This window comes from Pecten maximus, chromosome 9 (genome assembly GCF_902652985.1).
Source record: "Pecten maximus chromosome 9, xPecMax1.1, whole genome shotgun sequence".
NCBI classification, from domain to species: domain Eukaryota; kingdom Metazoa; phylum Mollusca; class Bivalvia; order Pectinida; family Pectinidae; genus Pecten; species Pecten maximus.
In genome coordinates, this window is record NC_047023.1 from 24,791,836 (window position 1) to 24,815,571 (window position 23,736).

A 23,736-nucleotide genomic window follows, 5' to 3' on the forward strand; every position below is an offset into this window, starting at 1 on the left:
ATGTTAGCCCTGTGAGATGTTAGGCCTGTGAGATGTTAACCCTGTGAGATGTTAGCCCTGTAAGATGTTAGCCTTGTGAGATGTAAGTCCTGTAAGATGTTAGCCCTGTGAGATGTTAACCCTGTGAGATGTTAGGCCTGGGAGATGTTAGCCCTGTGAGATGTAAGTCCTGTGAGATGTAAGCCTTGTGAGATGTTAGCCCTGTGAGATGTAAGCCCCGTGAGATGTAAGCCCCGTGAGATGTAAGCCCTGTGAGATGTAAGTCCTGGGAGATGTTAGCCCTGTGAGATGTAAGTCCTGTGAGATGTTAGCCCTGTGAGATGTTAGCCCTGTGAGATGTTAGCCCTGTGAGATGTAAGCCCTGTGAAATGTTAGCCCTGTAAGATGTTAGCCTTGTGAGATGTAAGCCCCGAGAGATGTTAGCCCCGAGAGATGTTAGCCCCGTGAGATGTTAGCCCCGTGAGATGTTAGCCATGTGAGATGTTAGCCCTGTGAGATGTTATCCTTGAGAGATGTAAGCCCTGTGAGATGTAAACCCTGTGAGATGTAAACCCTGTGAGATGTTAGTCCTGTGAGATGTTAGCCCTGTGAGATGTAAGCCCCGAGAGATGTTAGCCCTGTGAGATGTAAGCCCTGTGAGATGTTAGCCCTGTGAGATGTTAGCCTTGTGAGATGTAAGCCCTGTGAGATGTTAGCCCTGTGAGATGTTAGTCCTTGTGAGATGTTAGCCCTGTGAGATGTAAGCCCTGTGAGATGTTAGCCCTGTGAGATGTTAGCCTTGTGAGATGTAAGCCCTGTGAGATGTTATCCTTGTGAGATGTAAGCCCTGTGAGATGTTAGCCCTGTGAGATGTGAGCCATGTGAGATGTAAGCCCTGTGAGATGCAATCTGATTAATGTTCAGGCGTAGTGCATAGTAAACGTAGCCATGTAACAGCTGATTTTAATCAGATTGTGTGAGATGTTAGCCCTGTGAGATGTTAGCCTTGTGAGATGTAAGCCCTGTGAGATGTAAGCCCTGGGAGATGTTAGCCCTGGGAGATGTAAGCCCTGTGAGATGTAAGCCCAAGAGATGTAAGCCCTGTGAGATGTAAGCTTTGTGAGATGTTAGCCTTGTGAGATGTAAGCCTTGTGAAATGTTAGCCCTGTGAGATGTTAGCCCTGTGAGATGTAAGCTCCGTGAGATGTTAGCCCTGTGAGATGTAAGCCCCGAGAGATGTTAGCCCCTGTGAGATGTAAGCCCTGTGAGATGTTAGTCCTGTGAGATGTAAGCCCTGTGAGATGTAAGTCCTGTGAGATGTTAGTCCTGTGAGATGTTAGCCTTGTGAGATGTTAGTCCTGTGAGATGTAAGTCCTGTGAGATGTTAGCCCTGTGAGATGTAAGCCCTGTGAGATGTTAGCCCCGAGAGATATAAGCCGTGTGAGATGTAAGCCCTGTGAGATGTTAGCCCTGAGATGTTAGCCCTGTAAGATGTTAGCCTTGTGAGATGTAAGCCCTGTAAGATGTAAGCCCTGTGAGATGTGAGCCCTGTGAGATGTAAGTCCTGTGAGATGTTAGTACTGTGAGATGTAAGCCCTGTGACATGTTAGCACTGTAAAATATTAGTCCTGTGAGATGTTAGCCCGTGAAAATGTTAGCCTCATAAAATTAAACATGTTACACATTACAGTAGCTTGTTCTCATTACCTAATAAAATACTGTAGTAGTGTTAAAAAAAGAGACATTAGAATATTTCTGAGACCACAATTATAATATATTTGTCTCCCTTCCACAACATACCACAACATATAGGGCAGATTTGATTCTGACATACTTTCTGTGTGTGTTTGTAAATGACCCATTGAGGTGATAACAGTGACTTTTTACACATCTCACAAAAGTATTTCCTACATCTTAAGTTATAGAGAAATTTTAAAGTAGAAAAACCAGAATCACGCACCACACCACTCCAGAATCACCCATCACACCACTCCAGAATCACCCATCACACCACTCCAGAATCACCCATCACACCACTCCAGAATCACCCATCACAGCCCTTCAAAATCATCCATCACAGCACTCCAGAATCACTCATCACATCACTCCAGAAGCACCCATCACACCACTCCAGAATCACTCATCACATCACTCCAGAATCACCCATCACACCACTCCAGAATCACCCATCACAGCCCTTCAAAATCATCCACCACACCACTCCAGAATCACTCATCACATCACTCCAGAAGCACCCATCACACCACTCCAGAATCACCCATCACACCACTCCAGAATCACTCATCACATCACTCCAGAATCACCCATCACACCACTCCAGAATCACCCATCACAGCCCTTCAAAATCATCCACCACACCACTCCAGAATCACTCATCACATCACTCCAGAAGCACCCATCACACCACTCCAGAATCACTCATCACATCACTCCAGAATCACCCATCACACCACTCCAGAATCACCCATCACAGCCCTTCAAAATCATCCACCACACCACTCCAGAATCACTCATCACATCACTCCAGAAGCACCCATCACACCACTCCAGAATCACCCATCACACCACTCCAGAATCACTCATCACAGCCCTTCAAAATCATCCATCACAGCACTCCAGAATCAACTATCATAGCACTCCAGAATCACCCATCATAGCACTCCAGAATCACCCATCACACCACTCCAGAATCACTCATCACACCACTCCAGAATCACCCATCACACCACTCCAGAATCACCCATCACAGCCCTTCAAAATCATCCACCACACCACTCCAGAATCACTCATCACATCACTCCAGAAGCACCCATCACACCACTCCAGAAGCACCCATCACACCACTCCAGAATCACTCATCACAGCCCTTCAAAATCATCCATCACAGAACTCCAGAATCAACTATCATAGCACTCCAGAATCACCCATCATAGCACTCCAGAATCACCCATCACACCACTCCAGAATCACTCATCACAGCCCTTCAAAATCATCCATCACAGCACTCCAGAATCAACTATCATAGCACTCCAGAATCACCCATCATAGCACTCCAGAATCACCCATCACACCACTCCAGAATCACTCATCACACCACTCCAGAATCACCCATCACACCACTCCAGAATCACCCATCACAGCCCTTCAAAATCATCCACCACACCACTCCAGAATCACTCACCACATCACTCCAGAAGCACCCATCACACCACTCCAGAATCACTCATCACATCACTCCAGAATCACCCATCACACCACTCCAGAATCACCCATCACAGCCCTTCAAAATCATCCACCACACCACTCCAGAATCACTCATCACATCACTCCAGAAGCACCCATCACACCACTCCAGAAGCACCCATCACACCACTCCAGAATCACTCATCACAGCCCTTCAAAATCATCCATCACAGCACTCCAGAATCAACTATCATAGCACTCCAGAATCACCCATCATAGCACTCCAGAATCACCCATCACACCACTCCAGAATCACTCATCACACCACTCCAGAATCACCCATCACACCACTCCAGAAGCACCCATCACACCACTCAAGAATCACGCATCACACCACTCCATAATCACCCATCACAGCACTCCAGAATCACTCATCACACCACTCCAGAATCACCCATCACAGCACTCCAGAATCACCCATCACAGCACTCCAGAATCACCCATAACAACACTCCAGAATCACCCATCACAGCACTCCAGAATCACCCATCACACCACTCCAGAATCATGTATCACACCAATCCAGAATCATGTATCACAGCACTCCAGAATCACCCATCACACCACTCCAGAATCACCCACCACACCACTCCAGAATCACCCATCACACCACTTCAGAATCACCCATCACAGCACTACAGAATCACCCATCACACAACTCCAGAATCACGCATCACACCACTCCAGAATCACCCATCACACCACTCCAGAATCACCCATCACACCACTGCAGAATCACCCATCACACCACTCCAGAATCACCCATCACACCACTCCAGAATCACCCATCACACCACTCCAGAATCACCCATCACACCACTCCAGAATCACCCATCACACCACTCCAGAATCACCCATAACAACACTCCAGAATCACCCATCACACCACTCCAGAATCACCCATCACAGCAATCCAGAATCATGTATCACAGCACTCCAGAATCACCCATCACACCACTCCAGAATCACCCACCACACCACTCCAGAATCACCCATCACAGCACTCCAGAATCACCCATCACACCACTCCAGAATCACCCACCACACCACTCCAGAATCACCCATCACAGCACTTCAGAATCACCCATCACAGCACTACAGAATCACCCATCACACAACTCCAGAATCACCCATCACACCACTCCAGAATCACCCATCACACCACTCCAGAATCACCCATCACACCACTCCAGAATCACCCATCACACCACTCCAGAATCACCCATCACACCACTCCAGAATCACCCATCACACCACTCCAGAATCACCCATCACACCACTCCAGAATCACCCATCACACCACTCCAGAATCACCCATAACAACACTCCAGAATCACCCATCACACCACTCCAGAATCACCCATCACAGCAATCCAGAATCATGTATCACAGCACTCCAGAATCACCCATCACACCACTCCAGAATCACCCACCACACCACTCCAGAATCACCCATCACAGCACTTCAGAATCACCCATCACACCACTCCAGAATCACCCATCACAGCACTACAGAATCACCCATCACACAACTCCAGAATCACGCATCACACCACTCCAGAATCACCCATCACACCACTCCAGAATCACCCATCACACCACTCCAGAATCAACCATCACACCACTCCATTATCACCCATCACACCACTCCAGAATCGCCCGTCACACCACTCCAGAATCACTCATCACACCACTCCAGAATCACCCATCACACCACTCCAGAATCATGTATCACACCACTCCAGAATCATGTATCACACCACTCCAGAATCATCCATCCCATCACTCCAGAATCACCCATCACACCACTCCAAAATCACCCATCACACCACTCCAGAATCACCATCACACCACTCCAGAATCACCCATCACACCACTCCAGAATCACCCATCACACCACTCCAGAATTACTGATCACACCACTCCAGAATCACCCATCACACCACTCCAGAATAAGGTGTTCTCAGTGTTGTTTAAGTAAATCCACTACAGTTACTTGTCTGATATAGTTGTCTCCCTTACCTCAGTCAAACCACCATAAACCACAACATTGGGTGTTAAAATTAAGACCATAGAAATGTGTATACGATATTTTTCATTTATGATTACAGAATGGTGAAGCAGATAAATTTCTGTCAGATTTGTCTGAGGAAGTTCACACACGTCTGAGAAACATTGACAGGAAAGGGAAGACGGTCACTCTTAAGGTCATGGTCAGGCGAGAGGATGCCCCTGTGGAAACGTCCAAATTTATGGGTGAATTTATAACTTTTATATAAATGTTACTTTTATTTTAAAAAGATCTTATGCACATCAAGTTAGAATTAATATTTTGCTCTAGATTGTCAATAAAACCAGTATTCCAGAGATACAATGATAATGTTCCTGACTAGATTGTCATGGAGAAAAATTCAGATTTATCTGAGGCGGTGATTATTTGATTGAAGAATAATTTCTGTGAATAGTTTTCAACATTTTATAAGATATTGGAATTTTTAAGTGTATGTCATGCCTATATCTGTGGTTGATATAAATCTATAGATTGAATCATCTGCTGTAATTTTCTTTAAAAGGTCATGGTATCTGTAACAACCTGTCCAAATCAGTCACATTACCCATGGCAACCGACGACCCAAAGATTATCTCTCGGGAATGCATCGGAATATTACACAATATGAAGGTCAAGGCGAATGACCTTCGCGGCATCGGCATTCAGCTCCAGAGGTTGGAACCAAGCACTCTCGGGGGTCAAAGGTCAACTAAAGGGGCTCAAAGCATCCTCAATTTTACAGTATCTAAACAAAGTAAGTTGTGTGTTGTTTATGTTACAATGGGTGTGATCTCTCTTGGGAATCAAAATGAAATATCTAAATTCCAGAAAAATGTTAAATTACGTCAGGTATAATTTGAAGAATTTTTTGTTTATGATTGTATTACAAATTATTTTATTGGATGTAAGCATAATTAAATGAATCAAATGTAGATAAATGTAATTTGTGATTCTGAGATACATTTTAGGTTGTTTTTTAGGGGTCTTTTTTTTCTAACAGGTCAACATGCATTCACTGTAAACATGTATAAACTGATCTGTGTACCTCAGTACCACCAACATAGAAAATGTGGTAGGCTCCACTTGTTTGTATCTAAATCATATTAACATACATACAAGCTTGCTTTTTATATCAGTAATAAATCTCTGCACTGCATTTCAAGTTGTAATGTTTTTGTATTATTTCACTGATCAAATATTCATGGTCAAATTAACGCCAAAAGAGTTGAGCGTAATATCCTCAGGATAATAGGTAACAACATTGTTTGGTGTTTTTATATGAAACATTTAATTGAAAATCAATAATGTAATATGTTTGATTCTCAGCATCACCAAAAGAAAATGTATCGAAATCCAAAACCACATCAGCAGCCACACTTAATCTTGGTGACCTTGACCTCCAATCATCTACTGAAGGTCGCACAAATATAATGAGGCAGGAAGGAGATGTAGACTTGAGTGACCTACCTGACCAAACAGATCCTGTACATGGTCCTGGTGATGTGGGTAATGACTTCCTTGGTGGATATTGTCATAACATTGTGGATGAGTTGTCCAGGTAATGTCCACATCACAGTTACTACCAGGTATAGATGGTACTTTTGGTCTGGCTCATTGGAGTAATGATAACAGTAAAACTTAGTGATATATTTTACACTCAGCTACAAAGTTCAGGGCATGGGGCACCTCTTTCCCCTTGCCACCAATTCTGTTGAAATTTGGTACATATGAAGAGTACCAAGGCTGTTTTTTCTTCATTTTAAAGATTTTTTTTTATTACAGAGTTATGAGTCCCTTTCATACAATACTTATATCAAGTTTAATGTTCCTTCCACTTTCCTTTGTGTAAATAATTATGGCGTCGGATCCTCATGAAACTTTCTATGAATTCCTGTTGTGAGGGGATGAGTATGGTCTGTGATGCCTAGTTTTTTCATTTCAATGATTTTCATGATTTATTTAATATAAGAATTTCTAAACAAATTCATTTTCCAGGAGAAAGACAGCTAAGAGGTTTCTCCCTCCTCTGCCTTCCCTACCTGATATATCCGAGTCTCCTCCGGACAAAGCTGGCGGCGGTGTTGGAAAAGACAGCACATCTGGAATCAACGATTATTTCCCTTCTCCCTCACAGGTTTGTGTTGGATGCTTAATAATTATCACCAGGAAAAATGAAGGGCAGCAGCACCAGCCTATGAATTTGATTTTGTCAGCTTTTTAACAGCTTTTTAGGACACCCGAGACAAAGTCTCCAGTGACCTAATCTAATCACCTACTGTCCAGCGTTGTGCGTTGTCCATTAGTAAAACAATTTATATTTTCGACTTCTTCTCAATAACCAAGAGCCCTAGAGACCTGATATTGGGCCTATAGCATGCTGGGGTGAAGGGCTATCAAGATTGTTTAAATGAATGACCTTTATCTTCATTCAAGGTCACAGGGTTCAAATATGCTAGAATCTTTAAATGACTTCTTCTCGCTAAACAAGAGGCCCAGAGATCTGATATTGGGCCTTTAGCATGCTGAAGTGAACGAAATTAACCTCAAATTCAAGATCATGGGAATTAAATCTGCCAAAATATATCAAAACTCAGGGAACCATTAAGGCCAATGGGCCTCTTGTCTAACACCTTTTCTAGAGTGAACTCCAGTTAATATCTGTTAATATCGCATCTGATAATAACAAATCTAAAAGTCAATTTTCTGTTAATGTCATGTTGACATGAAACATGATTTTTCCCTTTATAACACCTATGTAGTGCAACTTCACTTGCTTTTGGTGCAAGCTGCTCTTACAAAGTAATGTTGTGAAGACATTTCTCCATGAACTTGTAACCTACATAAGTTTTTTGAGACAGATTTCAAAGCTGATTAAGACTTTGAACTCACCCAAACGGCAAGTGAGCTTATGCTGTGGTGGTGTTGTCCATCCATCTGTCTGTCAGTACGTCCATTCATCACCTGACATCAACTTTTTCTTCATCTTAATAACCAACAGGCTAAAAGGGTCGAAATATTTGGCCAGTTCTCTAGTATGTTGAGATAAAAGGGTACCAAGTTTTTTCAAATATATAACCTTGACCTACTTTTTAGCCCACCATCATCAGATGGTGGGCTATTCAAATCGCCCTGCGTCCGTGGTCCGTCGTCCGTCCGTCCGTCCGTCCCTCCGTCCCTCCGTCCGTAAACAATTCTTGTTATCGCTATTTCTCAGAAAGCACTGAAGGGATCTTTCTCAAATTTCATATGTAGGTTCCCCTTGGTGCCTAGTTATGCATATTGCGTTTTGAGACCAATCTGAAAACAACATGGCCGACAGGCAGCCATCTTGGATTTTGACAATTGAAGTTTGTTATCACTATTTCTGAGAAAGTACTGAAGGGATCTTTCTCAAATTTAATATGAAGGTTCCCCTTGGTGCATAGTTATGCATATTGCGTTTTGAGACCAATCGGATAACAACATGGCCGACAGGCAGCCATCTTGGATTTTGACAATTGAAGTTTGTTATCGCTATTTCTCAGAAAGTACTGAAGGGATCTTTCTCAAATTTCATATGTAGGTTTCCCTTGGTGCCCAGTTATGCATATTGCGTTTTGAGACCAATCTGAAAACAACATGGCCGACAGGAAGCCATCTTGGATTTTGACAATTGAAGTTTGTTATCGCTATTTCTGAGAAAGTACTGAAGGGATCTTTCTGAAATTTCATATGTAAGTTTCCCTTGGTGCCTAGTTATGCATATTGCGTTTTGAGACCAATCTGAAAACAACATGGCCGACAGGCAGCCATCTTGGATTTTGACAATTGAAGTTTGTTATCGCTATTTCTGAGAAAGTACTGAAGGGATCTTTCTCAAATTTCATAGTGAGGTTCCCCTTGGTGCCTCGTTATGCTTATTGCATTTTGAGATCAATTGGAAAACAATATGGCCGACAGACCGCCATCTTTGATTTTGACAATTGAAGTTTGTTATCTCTATTTCTCAAAGTACTGAATGGATCTTTCTCAAATTTCATAAGTAGGTTCCCCTTGGTCCCTTGTTTCAAGTTCACAGTACATAAACTTTTCTTAATTTCAAATTTTACTCAAGTTCCACCAGTTACAACTCACCTGAAATGATCTAAGATGGTCCTGATCAAGTGTTGTTATATTTAAGGTCTGTTAATAACGAGTACCAAAACAGGGGTTTAATGTGTTCAAAATAGAAAACACTCTGTCATCCTGCAGTCTCAAGGAAAAAAGGAAATACAATATTGTAGTCATTGTTTTGTTTTCACTCACCAGTGATATGCTTTATCAATCTCTTTGCAGCATATTCAAATGCAACATTGTTATAATTTTGTCATCATCAGATGGTGGGCTATTCAAATCGCCCTGCGTCCGTGGTCCGTCCGTCCGACCGTCCGTCCGTCCGTCCGTCCCTCCGTCCGTCCGTAAACAATTCTTGTTATCGCTAATCCTCAGAAAGTACTGAAGGGATCTTTCTTAAATTTCATATGTGGGTTCCCCTTGGTGCCTAGTTATGCATATTGCATTTTGAGACCAATCGGAAAACAACATGGCCGACAGGCAGCCATCTTGGATTTTGACAATTGAAGTTTGTTATCGCTATTTCTGAGAAAGTACTGAAGGGATCTTTCTCAAAATTCATATGTAGGCTCCCCTTGGTGCCTAGTTATGCATATTGCATTTTGAGACCTATCAGAAAACAACATGGCCGACAGGCAGCCATCTTGGATTTTGATAATTGAAGTTTGTTATCGCTATTTCTGAGAAAGTACTTAAGGGTTCTTTCTCAAATTTCATATGTAGGCTCCCCTTGGTGCCTTGTTATGCATATTGCATTTTGAGACCAATCGGAAAACAACATGGCCGACAGGCAGCCATCTTGGATTTTGATAATTGAAGTTTGTTATCGCTATTTCTGAGAAAGTACTGAAGGGATCTTTCTCAAATTTCATATGTAGGTTCCCCTTGGTGCTTAGTTATGCATATTGCATTTTGAGACTAATCGGAAAACAACATGGCCGACAGGCAGCCATCTTGGATTTTGACAATTGAAGTTTGTTATCGCTATTTCTGAGAAAGTACTGAAGGGATCTTTCTCACATTTCATATGTAGGTTCCCCTTTGTGCCTAGTTATGCATATTGCATTTTGAGACCAATCGGAAAATAACATGGCCGACAGGCAGCCATCTTGGATTTTGACAATTGAAGTTTGTTATCGCTGTTTCTGAGAAAGTACTGAAGGGATCTTTCTCAAATTTCATATGTAGGTTCCCCTTTGTGCCTAGTTATGCATATTGCATTTTGAGACCTATCGGAAAACAACATGGCCGACAGGCAGCCATCTTGGATTTTGACAATTGAAGTTTGTTATCGCTATTTCTGAGAAAGTACTTAAGGGATCTTTCTCAAATTTCATATATAGGTTCCCCTTGGTGCCTAGTTATGCATATTACATTTTGTGACCTATCGGAAAACAACATGGCCTACAGGCAGCCATCTTAGATTTTGACTATTGAAGTTTGTTATCGTTATTTCTGAGAAAGTACTGAAGGGATCTTTCTCAAATTTTCATATGTAGGTTCCCCTCGGTGCCTAGTTATGCATATTGCATTTTGAGACCAATCAGAAAACAACATGGCCGACAGGCAGCCATCTTGGATTTTGACAATTGAAGTTTGTTATCGCTGTTTTTGAGAAAGTACTGAAGGGATCTTTCTCAAATTTCATATGTAGGTTCCCCTTTGTGCCTAGTTATGCATATTGCATTTTGAGACCTATCGGAAAACAACATGGCCGACAGGCAGCCATCTTGGATTTTGACAATTGAAGTTTTTTATCGCTATTTCTCAGAAAGTACTGAAGGGATCTTTCTCAAATTTCATATATAGGTTCCCCTTGGTGCCTAGTTATGCATATTACATTTTGTGACCTATCGGAAAACAACATGGCCGACAGGCAGCCATCTTAGATTTTGACAATTGAAGTTTGTTATCGCTATTTCTCAGAAAGTGCTGAAGGGATCTTTCTCAAATTTTCATATGTAGGTTCCCCTCGGTGCCTAGTTATGCATATTGCATTGAGACTAATCGTAAAACAACATGGCCGACAGGCAGCCATCTTAGATTTTGACAATTGAAACTTGTTATCGTTATTTCTAAGAAAGTGCTGAAGGGATCTTTCTCAAATTTCATATGTAGGTTCCCCTCGGTGCCTAGTTATGCATATTGCATTTGAGACTAATCGTAAAACAACATGGCCGACAGGCAGCCATCTTAGATTTTGACAATTGAAACTTGTTATCGTTATTTCTAAGAAAGTGCTGAAGGGATCTTTCTCAAATTTCATATGTAGGTTCCCCTCGGTGCCTTGTTATGCATATTGCATTTTGAGACCAAACAGAAAACAACATGGCCGACAGGCAGCCATCTTGGATTTTGACAATTGAAGTTTGTTATCGCTATTTTTCAGAAAGTACTGAAGGGATCTTTCTCAAACATTTTTGCAAGTTCCCCTTGGTCTGTAGTTCTCTGCATATTGCATCTAATTCTTGGGACCAATCTGAAAACAACATGGCCGACAGGCAGCCATCTTGTATTTTGACAATTGAAGTTTGTTATCGCTATTTTACAGAAGGTACTGAAGGGATCTTTCTTAAATTTCATATGTAGGTTCCCCTTGGTCCCTGGTGTTGCATTTTGGGACCAATCCAAAAAACAACAGACAGCCATTATCGCTAAATCTTAAATTTTATATATAGGTTCCCCTTGTTTGAAAAGTACTAGCTATAGAGGGCTGTTTCTGAATTTACACAGATTAGTAAGACTTAGAGGAAGGGAAAAGTAGAGAAAAGATCAATCTGACATGGAACCTATAAAGATCATTCAATGGTGGGCGCCAAGATCCCTCTGGGATCTCTTGTTAAGGTTACAGAGTTCAAATGTGTTCAAACTTAAAACAATTTCTTCTCAATAACCAAGAGGCCTATGGTCATGATATTGCGCCATAAGCATGCTGGGATAAAGAACTACCAAATTTCTTTGAATAAATGACCTTGATTTACCTTTGATGTAACAAGAGTCAAATTTGTTGAAATCTTCTAACAGTTTCTTCTTAATAAGAAAAAGGCCTGGAGTATTTATATTGTGGCAGAAGCATGTTAGTATTTAGGGTTTGTTCAAACGTATGACCTTTATGGACTTTTAAGGTCACAGGGTTCAAATGTATTCAAGTATTTGAATGATCTGTTCTTAAATACCAAGGTCCAAGTGTATAACATTACTGAAAAGAAAGGGAATGAATTTGAGATACCGTCAACTGATAAACTGAATTTTGGCATACTGCATTACTAAATTTAAACAGATTGGCATAATGATGAATTGGAACATGGACAATACTTACCTTAGAAAGAAGTAAACTAAAACTGCAGTTAGCATCACAATTAAGTGGAATGATGACATCACAAAGAGTGCTAAAATAAGAATACTGCTAAAATATGTACATTTACAGTATACATGTATATATATATACAATCATAACCTAAACCACCTTAAAGTTTGAAATTTACATGAATTAAAGTAACCTTCTGATAAAGAGTCCATCTCCTAAGCTGCAGATCAGGTGAGTGATGCAGGCCCATTGGGCCTCTTGTATGTATTTAAAGCTGTGACATGTGTGCGCTCTCAATTTCAGACTTTATTTCAACATAGAAAAGTGTTTATAACAGTAAAAGCAATCTGTCCTAAAGGCTACTTGAGGCCTCCAATATATCACAATTCATTGTATATGAACGTCTTTATAATGGTCACCAGTCTGCAATATACAGTCACTTTAATGAGTAATCTTTGTAGACAGGTTAAACTGTCTTATTTTTTTTATCAAATAATTCTAGAAATGTGACTCCTATTTCTTTATTCCAGATAGACCAAAGTGTACTTAATGAACTCCCACCAGATATCCGCAGACAAATTGAGAAGGAAATGGTTTCCAGAAGTAAAAAGGATACACAGAGGAATCCGGCCAATCAGAATACTCCATGTAGCAGCAAAAGTAACAAGATAAGGCCCACTGTTGATGAAAGGCCAGGATGCTCTCATTGGTCACATGATACCGATTCAGCCAATCAAAATGGTGGTTTGAATAGTTCTTTACAAGTTGCAGATACCATGCCATCACCATCACAGGTAATTAGATAATGCCATGGATTGCAGACCCAGATTTGTAGCCCTGTGTCTATTTCTCACCTTTTTTAATTAGCCAGTGAACAGTTACATACCTTAAACTTTGTTAATTGAGGTAAGTTTTGAGGACTTTATTAGTAACAATCAGTTAACTTGACCACAGATTGACCCTAGTGTTTTGAGGGAGCTAATTAGTTAACTTGACCACAGATTGACCCCAGTGTTTTGAGGGAGCTACCCCCAGACATCCGGAGACAAGTGGAGAATGACATGGCCATCAGAAAAGGACAGAGCAGTCATTCAGCCTTGGGAGTGGAACCTTCAGTCAGCGGTAAAAAACATTCAAGCGGTGAAAATAATTCGTCCTCCCATGATAAAGAGTCTGTAGCAAACCTACGTACATGTACTTATAGGTCAGGACAAACACCAAACAGTGACAACACCAGCGATACAGCTATTGTACCTCTGCCTTCTTTATCACAGGTATGGCTTTAAAGGCTTAGAATCTATGATATTTACTCACAAAAAAAGTCCTATTTAATTAATATACTAAATGATGTGTAATGAAAAAGAGTATGTGACTTTTATTTTATCTTGAATATTATGTGAGAAATGCGAGTTTTTGTATATATGTTGAAATTTGGTAGGTAATCATAATTGGTAAAATAATAATGAACTGAAAACAATTGTCAATATCTCCTTAATAAAGATTATGACAGTGAAAACAATTATTCACCTTGTGAGCCCTGAAAACTGGACATATGTTTTTAGCCCACCATCATCAGATGGTGGGCTATTCAAATCGCCCTGCGTCCGTGGTCCGTCGTCCGTCCGTCCCTCCGTCCGTCCCTCCGTCCGTAAACAATTCTTGTTATCGCTATTTCTGAGAAAGTACTGAAGGGATCTTTCTCAAATTTCATATGTAGGTTGCCCTTGGTCCCTAGTTATGCATAGTGTATTTTGGGACCGATCAGAAAACAACATGGCCGACAGGCAGCCATCTTGGATTTTGACAATTGAAGTTTGTTATCGCTATTTCTGAGAAAGTCCTGAAGGGATCTTTCTCATATTTCATATGTAGGTTTCCCTTGGTCTGTAGTTATGCATATTGCATTTTGGGACCGATCGGAAAACAACATGGCCGACAGGCAGCCATCTTGGATTTTGACAATTGAAGTTTGTTATCGCTATTTCTGAGAAAGTCCTGAAGGGATCTTTCTCACATTTCATATGTAGGTTCCCCTTGGTGCCTAGTTATGCATATTGTATTTTGGGACCGATCAGAAAACAACATGGCCGACAGGCAGCCATCTTGGATTTTGACAATTGAAGTTTGTTATCGCTATTTCTGAGAAAGAACTGAAGGGATCTTTCTCAAATTTCATATGTAGGTTGCCCTTGGTCCCTAGTTATGCATAGTGCATTTTGGGACCGATCGGAAAACAACATGGCCGACAGGCAGCCATCTTGGATTTTGACAATTGAATATTGTTATCGCTATTTCTCAGAAAGTACTGAAGGGATCTTTCTCAAATTTAATATGTAGGTTGCCCTTGGAATGAAGTTGTGCATATTGCATTTTGGGACCGATCGGAAAACAACATGGCCGACAGGCAGCCATCTTGGATTTTGACAATTGAAGTTTGTTATCGCTATTTCTTAGAAAACACTGAAGAGATCTTTCTCAAATTTCATTTGTAGGTTGCCCTCGGTCCCTAGTTATGCATATTGGATTTTGAGACCAGTCAGAAAACAACATGGCCGACAGGCAGCCATCTTGTATTTTGACAATTAAAGTTTGTTATCGCTATTTTACAGAAGGTACTGAAGGGATCTTTCTCAAATTTTATATGTAGGTTCCCCTTGGTCCCTGGTATTGCATTTTGGGACCAATCCAAAAACAACATGGCCAACAGACAACCATTATTGCTAAATCTTAAATTTTATATATGGGTTCCCCTTGTTTGAAAAGTACTAGAGGGCTGTTTCTGAATTTACACAGATTAGTAAGGCTTAGAGGAAGGGAAAAGTAGAGAAAAGATCAATCTGACATGGAACCTATAAAGATCATTCAATGGTGGGCGCCAAGATCCCTCTGGGATCTCTTGTTAATGAATATCAAAGATTGTATGGCTTAAAACATTAATGCTGTGAGGTTTGTATAAGATGTAAATATCTGTGAAGACATCTTAATTTACTGCTATAACAGTCATATATCTTACAATATGCTTGTTGATATTGCTTTTCTGTTAACATGAAAAATGTTGATCTAGAGAACAATTTTTTTGTGATTATATATCAGTTTTAGTTGAGAATTATTCTAGGCAAATGCAAAATGCAAAATTTTAAACTAGAAATATAATGATTTAATAGGTAATATAAAAAAGATGATTTTTTTTTAGGATAGTTCCAGAACAGATTGTCCCTCTTGTTGAGGTACACTGAATCGGTTATCTTTATCATTGTGACTGAAATCTTTTTGTATATGTATTTAACAGTTAGATGAGAGTTGTCTGAATGCTCTACCCAAAGAGTTACAGAATGAGATACGAGAAGCGTATGTAAGACAGGAAAGTGAAGAAATCACTAGATCCCATAGTGCACCAACCCTTAGTCTTCAACAGGCCTCCTCTCCGTCCAAACGATCACCAAGAAAGACCCACTCTCCTGGCAAGTCACACTCACCAGGGGCAAATAAAAGGAGTCCCAATTTCAAAGTTCCACGGGCTAAACCAAAAAGGGGTAGACCAAAAAAACTTGAATTTCAAAGTCGACGTCAGCCAAAAATTACATCAACAGTTGGCAAAAAACAGGTAGGATAAATATATAGATGTCTGGTGTATATTGTTGTATACCTGATGTAGTTGTATATTACGTCTACCTATACCGATATCAATCACCAGTGACTTACATGCTTTAATTAGTGTCTGTCTTAATTTTGTGAAACTCTACTGATCTACAGGTCGTCAGCACACACTGGACTTGCACACTTTTGTTTGACAGTTGAAGTGGGTAATCACTATTTCTCGGATATTATTGAATGGATCTCCATGATGGTCAATGGATTTGAGAATTTGAAGTTTGTTAGAACTGTTTCTTATTAAGTACAGCATAGATCTTTCTCAATTTCATTATAACAGTGGTTTGCATCCTCTGGGATTTCATTTTTACATACAGATCAGAGTTATGCCCCTTTGACTACAGAAAAAGAAGGGGACCAGTGTTCGTTTTTAAAGTTAATATTTCGGGTATAGATCTTGACAGACCTGCAGATATTATAACAGACCTTGAAAGTCTTTGTCAAGGCTTGTCTGTAAACGATATAAACCAACAGATCTGTCATTTCATCAACGAACAAGTGTGGTCTAACTTATAAACTAACAAGTGTGGTCTAACTTATAAACTAACAAGTGTGGTCTAACTTATAAACAAACAAGTGTGGTCTAACTTATAAACAAGTGTGGTCTAACTTATAAACTAACAAGTGTGGTCTAACTTATAAACTAACAAGTGTGGTCTAACTTATAAACTAACAAGTGTGGTCTAACTTATAAACTAACAAGTGTGGTCTAACTTATAAATGAACAAGTGTGGTCTAACTTATAAACAAACAAGTGTGGTCTAACTTATAAACGAACAAGTGTGGTCTAACTTATAAACTAACAAGTGTGGTCTAACTTATAAACGAACAAGTGTGGTCTAACTTATAAACAAGTGTGGTCTAACTTATAAACGAACAAGTGTGGTCTAACTTATAAACTAACAAGTGTGGTCTAACTTATAAACTAACAAGTGTGGTCTAACTTATAAACGAACAAGTGTGGTCTAACTTATAAACAACAAGTGTGGTCTAACTTATAAACAACAAGTGTGGTCTAACTTATAAACAACAAGTGTGGTCTAACTTATAAACTAACAAGTGTGGTCTAACTTATAAACTAACAAGTGTGGTCTAACTTATAAACTAACAAGTGTGGTCTAACTTATAAACTAACAAGTGTGGTCTAACTTATAAACTAACAAGTGTGGTCTAACTTATAAACTAACAAGTGTGGTCTAACTTATAAACTAACAAGTGTGGTCTAACTTATAAACTAACAAGTGTGGTCTAACTTATAAACTAACAAGTGTGGTCTAACTTATAAACTAACAAGTGTGGTCTAACTTATAAACGAACAAGTGTGGTCTAACTTATAAACTAACAAGTGTGGTCTAACTTATAAAGAACAAGTGTGGTCTAACTTATAAAGAACAAGTGTGGTCTAACTTATAAACTAACAAGTGTGGTCTAACTTATAAACTAACAAGTGTGGTCTAACTTATAAACTAACAAGTGTGGTCTAACTTATAAACAACAAGTGTGGTCTAACTTATAAACTAACAAGTGTGGTCTAACTTATAAACTAACAAGTGTGGTCTAACTTATAAACTAACAAGTGTGGTCTAACTTATAAACTAACAAGTGTGGTCTAACTTATAAACGAACAAGTGTGGTCTAACTTATAAACTAACAAGTGTGGTCTAACTTATAAACTAACAAGTGTGGTCTAACTTATAAACTAACAAGTGTGGTCTAACTTATAAACTAACAAGTGTGGTCTAACTTATAAACTAACAAGTGTGGTCTAACTTATAAACGAACAAGTGTGGTCTAACTTATAAACGAACAAGTGTGGTCTAACTTATAAACTAACAAGTGTGGTCTAACTTATAAACTAACAAGTGTGGTCTAACTTATAAACTAACAAGTGTGGTCTAACTTATAAACGAACAAGTGTGGTCTAACTTATAAACGAACAAGTGTGGTCTAACTTATAAACTAACAAGTGTGGTCTAACTTATAAACTAACAAGTGTGGTCTAACTTATAAACGAACAAGTGTGGTCTAACTTATAAACTAACAAGTGTGGTCTAACTTATAAACTAACAAGTGTGGTCTAACTTATAAACTAACAAGTGTGGTCTAACTTATAAACTAACAAGTGTGGTCTAACTTATAAAGAACAAGTGTGGTCTAACTTATAGAGAAACAAGTGTGGTCTAACTTATAAACAACAAGTGTGGTCTAACTTATAAACTAACAAGTGTGGTCTAACTTATAAACTAACAAGTGTGGTCTAACTTATAAACTAACAAGTGTGGTCTAACTTATAAACTAACAAGTGTGGTCTAACTTATAAACTAACAAGTGTGGTCTAACTTATAAACTAACAAGTGTGGTCTAACTTATAAACTAACAAGTGTGGTCTAACTTATAAACGAACAAGTGTGGTCTAACTTATAAACTAACAAGTGTGGTCTAACTTATAAACAACAAGTGTGGTCTAACTTATAAACTAACAAGTGTGGTCTAACTTATAAACGAACAAGTGTGGTCTAACTTATAAACGAACAAGTGTGGTCTAACTTATAAACTAACAAGTGTGGTCTAACTTATAAACTAACAAGTGTGGTCTAACTTATAAACTAACAAGTGTGGTCTAACTTATAAACTAACAAGTGTGGTCTAACTTATAAACGAACAAGTGTGGTCTAACTTATAAACGAACAAGTGTGGTCTAACTTATAAACTAACAAGTGTGGTCTAACTTATAAACTAACAAGTGTGGTCTAACTTATAAACGAACAAGTGTGGTCTAACTTATAAACTAACAAGTGTGGTCTAACTTATAAACAAACAAGTGTGGTCTAACTTATAAACTAACAAGTGTGGTCTAACTTATTAACTTATAAACGAACAAGTGTGGTCTAACTTATAAACTAACAAGTGTGGACTAACTTATATACTAACAAGTGTGGACTAACTTATAAACTAACAAGTGTGGTCTAACTTATAAACGAACAAGTGTGGTCTAACTTATAAACGAACAAGTGTGGTCTAACTTATAAACAAGTGTGGTCTAACTTATAAACGAACAAGTGTGGTCTAACTTATAAACAAGTGTGGTCTAACTTATAAACTAACAAGTGTGGTCTAACTTATAAACTAACAAGTGTGGTCTAACTTATAAACAAGTGTGGTCTAACTTATAAACTAACAAGTGTAGTCTAACTTATAAACTAACAAGTGTGGTCTAACTTATAAACGAACAAGTGTGGTCTAACTTATAAACTAACAAGTGTGGACTAACTTATAAACGAACAAGTGTGGTCTAACTTATAAACAACAAGTGTGGTCTAACTTATAAACAACAAGTGTGGTCTAACTTATAAACTAACAAGTGTGGTCTAACTTATAAACAACAAGTGTGGTCTAACTTATAAACAACAAGTGTGGTCTAACTTATAAACTAACAAGTGTGGTCTAACTTATAAACTAACAAGTGTGGTCTAACTTATAAACGAACAAGTGTGGTCTAACTTATAAACAACAAGTGTGGTCTAACTTATAAACGATAACTGACCTGATGTACACAAATAAGAGAGTGGGGTATATATATATAACTACATGACAGCTATGGATATGAATCGTAAGTATCAGATGTATAGGAGTTATGCCACTTTGGTTTCCTTCTACTATTTACACATTTGTATGTTAGAACAGGGGAATTAAGTTAACTTCTGACTTACCATTCCAATTTTGATTTTCTTCATTGAAGGCAGAATCCAGATTGAAGACACTGAATGACGACTTACCTACACTTGATACAGTGGATCAATCTGCCCAAAAGGTCAGCCACAGCATCCACAGCGATGATACAACCGGTGAACCTGATGACATCATATCCGACAGGACTGAATCATCCAATCAGGAGACTGTCAACTTGTGTGGTGCAGTGACCATCGCAGAGGTACGCACCCTGCTGAGAGAGTGGCTGACATCTTCTCCAGGTAAGTTTTTTTCTTTATAAGGCGGTATCTTATGTCATGATGAAAATGTTTCATCTTCTATTTAAAGGTATATTTTGTTATGCTGATAAAAGTTTCCTGAATTTTTACAGTACAAATATTTATTTCAAACATGTTCCAGTAATACATTAGATAATGTGTGGATGCATTGTCACACAGTGGTATATATCCATGTTAATCACACAGTTGGGAGACATTTCCTCACATAACTAAGTTGTCTACCCTTGCTGTAACAGCACCAGAGCAGGAAGATGAGGAGGTAATGCTCACCTACTTACAGGACCTGGTTCTCGACAAGAATCTGGAACAAGTCGACCTGGTCATTCGGTTCCTTAGTAGGTATGTACTGTAAGGTTGTAATAAGCTCAGACTTGGTATATCATAAATGTACATAGATGTTTAATCAAATCTATACTATATATGTTTGAGGGATAGACATTCCTAAGTTGTAGTATCAAGTTAAATTTTGGTAGTTTCAAAGGGTCAAAAGGGGTCTTCATGTACTTTTACATTTAATTGTTTTCAGTCACCTTTGCCAGATTTAGGTAAATGTAGAGCAGTGTACAAATGTAGCTATCTGACATTTCACAGGTGACTGCATAGTCTAAACTTTGGAGCCAGGTATAATGGTCAGTTTTAGTGACTAACATGAAACATCAAACTATGATGATATAAGATGGCTGTATCATGAAAGATATAAGCTGTGTCTATATGTTTTGACTGGCAAGGAAGAATTTTGCCAAACTTTTTGTTTTGGTCATTCCAATAGTTAAAGCTTGCATCATTAAATCAATCGTTTCCTTTCTCCTGTGTATTTTCAGACATATTGAGCGCCTGAAGAATGAACTATGGGAAACGGCATTTGAACGCATTGTTCAGCATATACAATGTGTTGTACAGGCAACTTATGGCAGCACGTTAAAACTACCAAATGCAAGGTGTCCATGATGAGTTAAGACTGCATGTTTACAAAGGCTACTGCAAACTGTACAACAGATTTTTTTTTGATATACAATGTATTTATAATAAATTATTTGTATTTATCTATTGTTTGAATTACAATTTTACCAAATTCCTTTGTTTTTTGGTTTATTTTAGCAGATTACTGCATTTTCACAATGGACGAGATGTGCTTTTGCAGCAGCACAGTTGATTAAGTAACGGCTGTTGGAGTAGAATATCTATCTTTTTCATTTGATGAGTACTTTTCTGATCTTTGACTGAGGTTGTAACAATGCTGCCAACCTTATGAATTTCTGAAGCATGTGGTCTTGTTTACGAAGGAATTGTGACAAGATTTGAAGTACAGTGGATCCCACTTATTGTGATATTGGATATTATAATGTTTTTCACTGTACTGAATTTTCTCTATATAGATTAAGAAAAAAGTATCCTGTTTATTATATGGTCCAACATGAATCCCGATTAACAAAAATACTCCTAGGGAAATATTTGTTTTTAATACATGGTGCTGAAAATGGTATCTATGTATATATGCAATTATATTTTTTAATAAATGATACTGAATTTATATTCATATACAATAACATTTAATTTTAATTGCCGACATCCAAATAGGCCAATATATTCACTGAAATGCCAGCTTGTATTTGGACTATACAAGCGGTCTTTGCCTGACTGCAAGTCATGTGACCGTTATGTAATGAACATCTAGCGAAATGATATTGACATGTACATCTACAAGAAGGTAACAAAATTAATGTTTGATTGCAAATTTAACAAAACATGATCAATGGTGTAGTTACATTACAATAGTTCTCGGACTTCAGTTAATGTAATTTCTGACAAGAGATTGAAAGTGAAAGTAGAAATATGCTGCGACATTGTGCCATGATTTTGTCGACATAACACAAATTTATTGACATCTAGTCCAAGATCAATTAATAATCAAAAATTCAACATTTTTTATGTCAATCGTTATATAATTTTTGTATAATGTTATTTTATAATGTGTTTTTCATCTCATTCTACACTTAGTAGATTTTGCGATCGTAATTGGCCCAACTTCCGGTTCAAGACGTATATAATTGCTTGCTCGGTTATTATAATATCTGTTATTATAATATTTTTCTCTTGGAAGTAGAATATCATAATAAGCAGGATCCACTGTAATAGTATTGACAGGTCTTTACATTTTCAGAGTTCAAAGATAAAGATCATACAGACTTTGTGTCAATATTGAACTGAACACCATAACAATAATGATATCAGATATTTTGACAGGATTAAACAAGTCAATATCTTACCAATCATATGCGATTATTTGCATTATCTGAATGGTAAACTTTTGTGAAAACATCACTAGAATTGTGATACATTGGGAGGTTGGAATATATTTAATCTATAACTACAAAGGATTATTAAAGAGATATAGACATATGCCTACTAATCAACTATTACTTTCAAGCATGAACTGTATAGCTGTATTTATACAGTGTTTTTGTGAAGAGCTATGGTATCCTAATTTCCATGTAAAATACAAGACCACAATGATTAATTTGAACAGTCTGAATATTAGTAAAATCACTGGAAAAAATTCTGAACAGGAAATCCTTTTGGGTGTGAATTGCTTACATATTACAAAATCTCCAGGCAGTGGGGCTGTTCATTTAGGCAGACAACTTTTTTTTAAATGTAATATTTCAGGTATAAATCTTAATGGACCTGCAAATACTAATACCCATCAAGATGACGTCAACAGATGATGGGGCTACTACATAGCGTCATCTCACAGGACGTCATCACAGATGATGGGGCTACTACATAGCATCGTCTCACAGGACGTCATCACAGATGATGGGGCTACTACATAGCATCATCTCACAGGACGTCATCACAGATGATGGGGCTACTACATAGCGTCGTCTCACAGGACGTCATCACAGATGATGGGGCTACTACATAGCGTCGTCTCACAGGACGTCATCACAGATGATGGGGCTACTACATAGCGTCGTCTCACAGGACGTCATCACAGATGATGGGGCTACTACATAGCGTCGTCTCACAGGACGTCATCACAGATGATGGGGCTACTACATAGCGTCGTTTCACAGGACGTCATCACAGATGATGGGGCTACTACATAGCGTCGTCTCACAGGACGTCATCACAGATGATGGGGCTACTACATAGCGTCGTCTCACAGGACGTCATCACAGATGATGGGGCTACTACATAGCATCATCTCACAGGACGTCATCACAGATGATGGGCTACTACATAGCGTCATCTCACAGGACAGTGGTAAACTGGACACCATAACATATCGCATAATCGGTCACATTATCACTTCAAATTACCTGGCAATTTGCTGGAAATGAATACCATGTAGTAGGTATCAATTTAATTAAAACCCTTGACAAAGTGTAACAAAACAGACA

The 23,736-nt window shown here is 38.8% G+C and overlaps 1 protein-coding gene across 1 annotated transcript in view; it reads left to right on the forward strand.

Moving 5' to 3' along the window:
- LOC117334097 (DNA repair protein REV1-like) overlaps positions 1-21,375 on the forward strand; it is a 39,803-nt gene extending 18,428 nt beyond the window's left edge. Inside the window, exons 11-20 of the mRNA XM_033893547.1 lie at positions 5,355-5,499; positions 5,817-6,047; positions 6,620-6,851; positions 7,289-7,427; positions 13,223-13,486; positions 13,694-13,966; positions 15,982-16,296; positions 20,083-20,314; positions 20,569-20,671; positions 21,154-21,375. Of these exons, the coding sequence (XP_033749438.1) occupies positions 5,355-5,499; positions 5,817-6,047; positions 6,620-6,851; positions 7,289-7,427; positions 13,223-13,486; positions 13,694-13,966; positions 15,982-16,296; positions 20,083-20,314; positions 20,569-20,671; positions 21,154-21,280 (2,061 nt within the window). The 3' untranslated portion in view covers positions 21,281-21,375. The remainder of the gene's footprint in view (positions 1-5,354; positions 5,500-5,816; positions 6,048-6,619; positions 6,852-7,288; positions 7,428-13,222; positions 13,487-13,693; positions 13,967-15,981; positions 16,297-20,082; positions 20,315-20,568; positions 20,672-21,153) is intronic.
- The last annotated feature ends 2,361 nt before the right edge of the window (positions 21,376-23,736 follow it).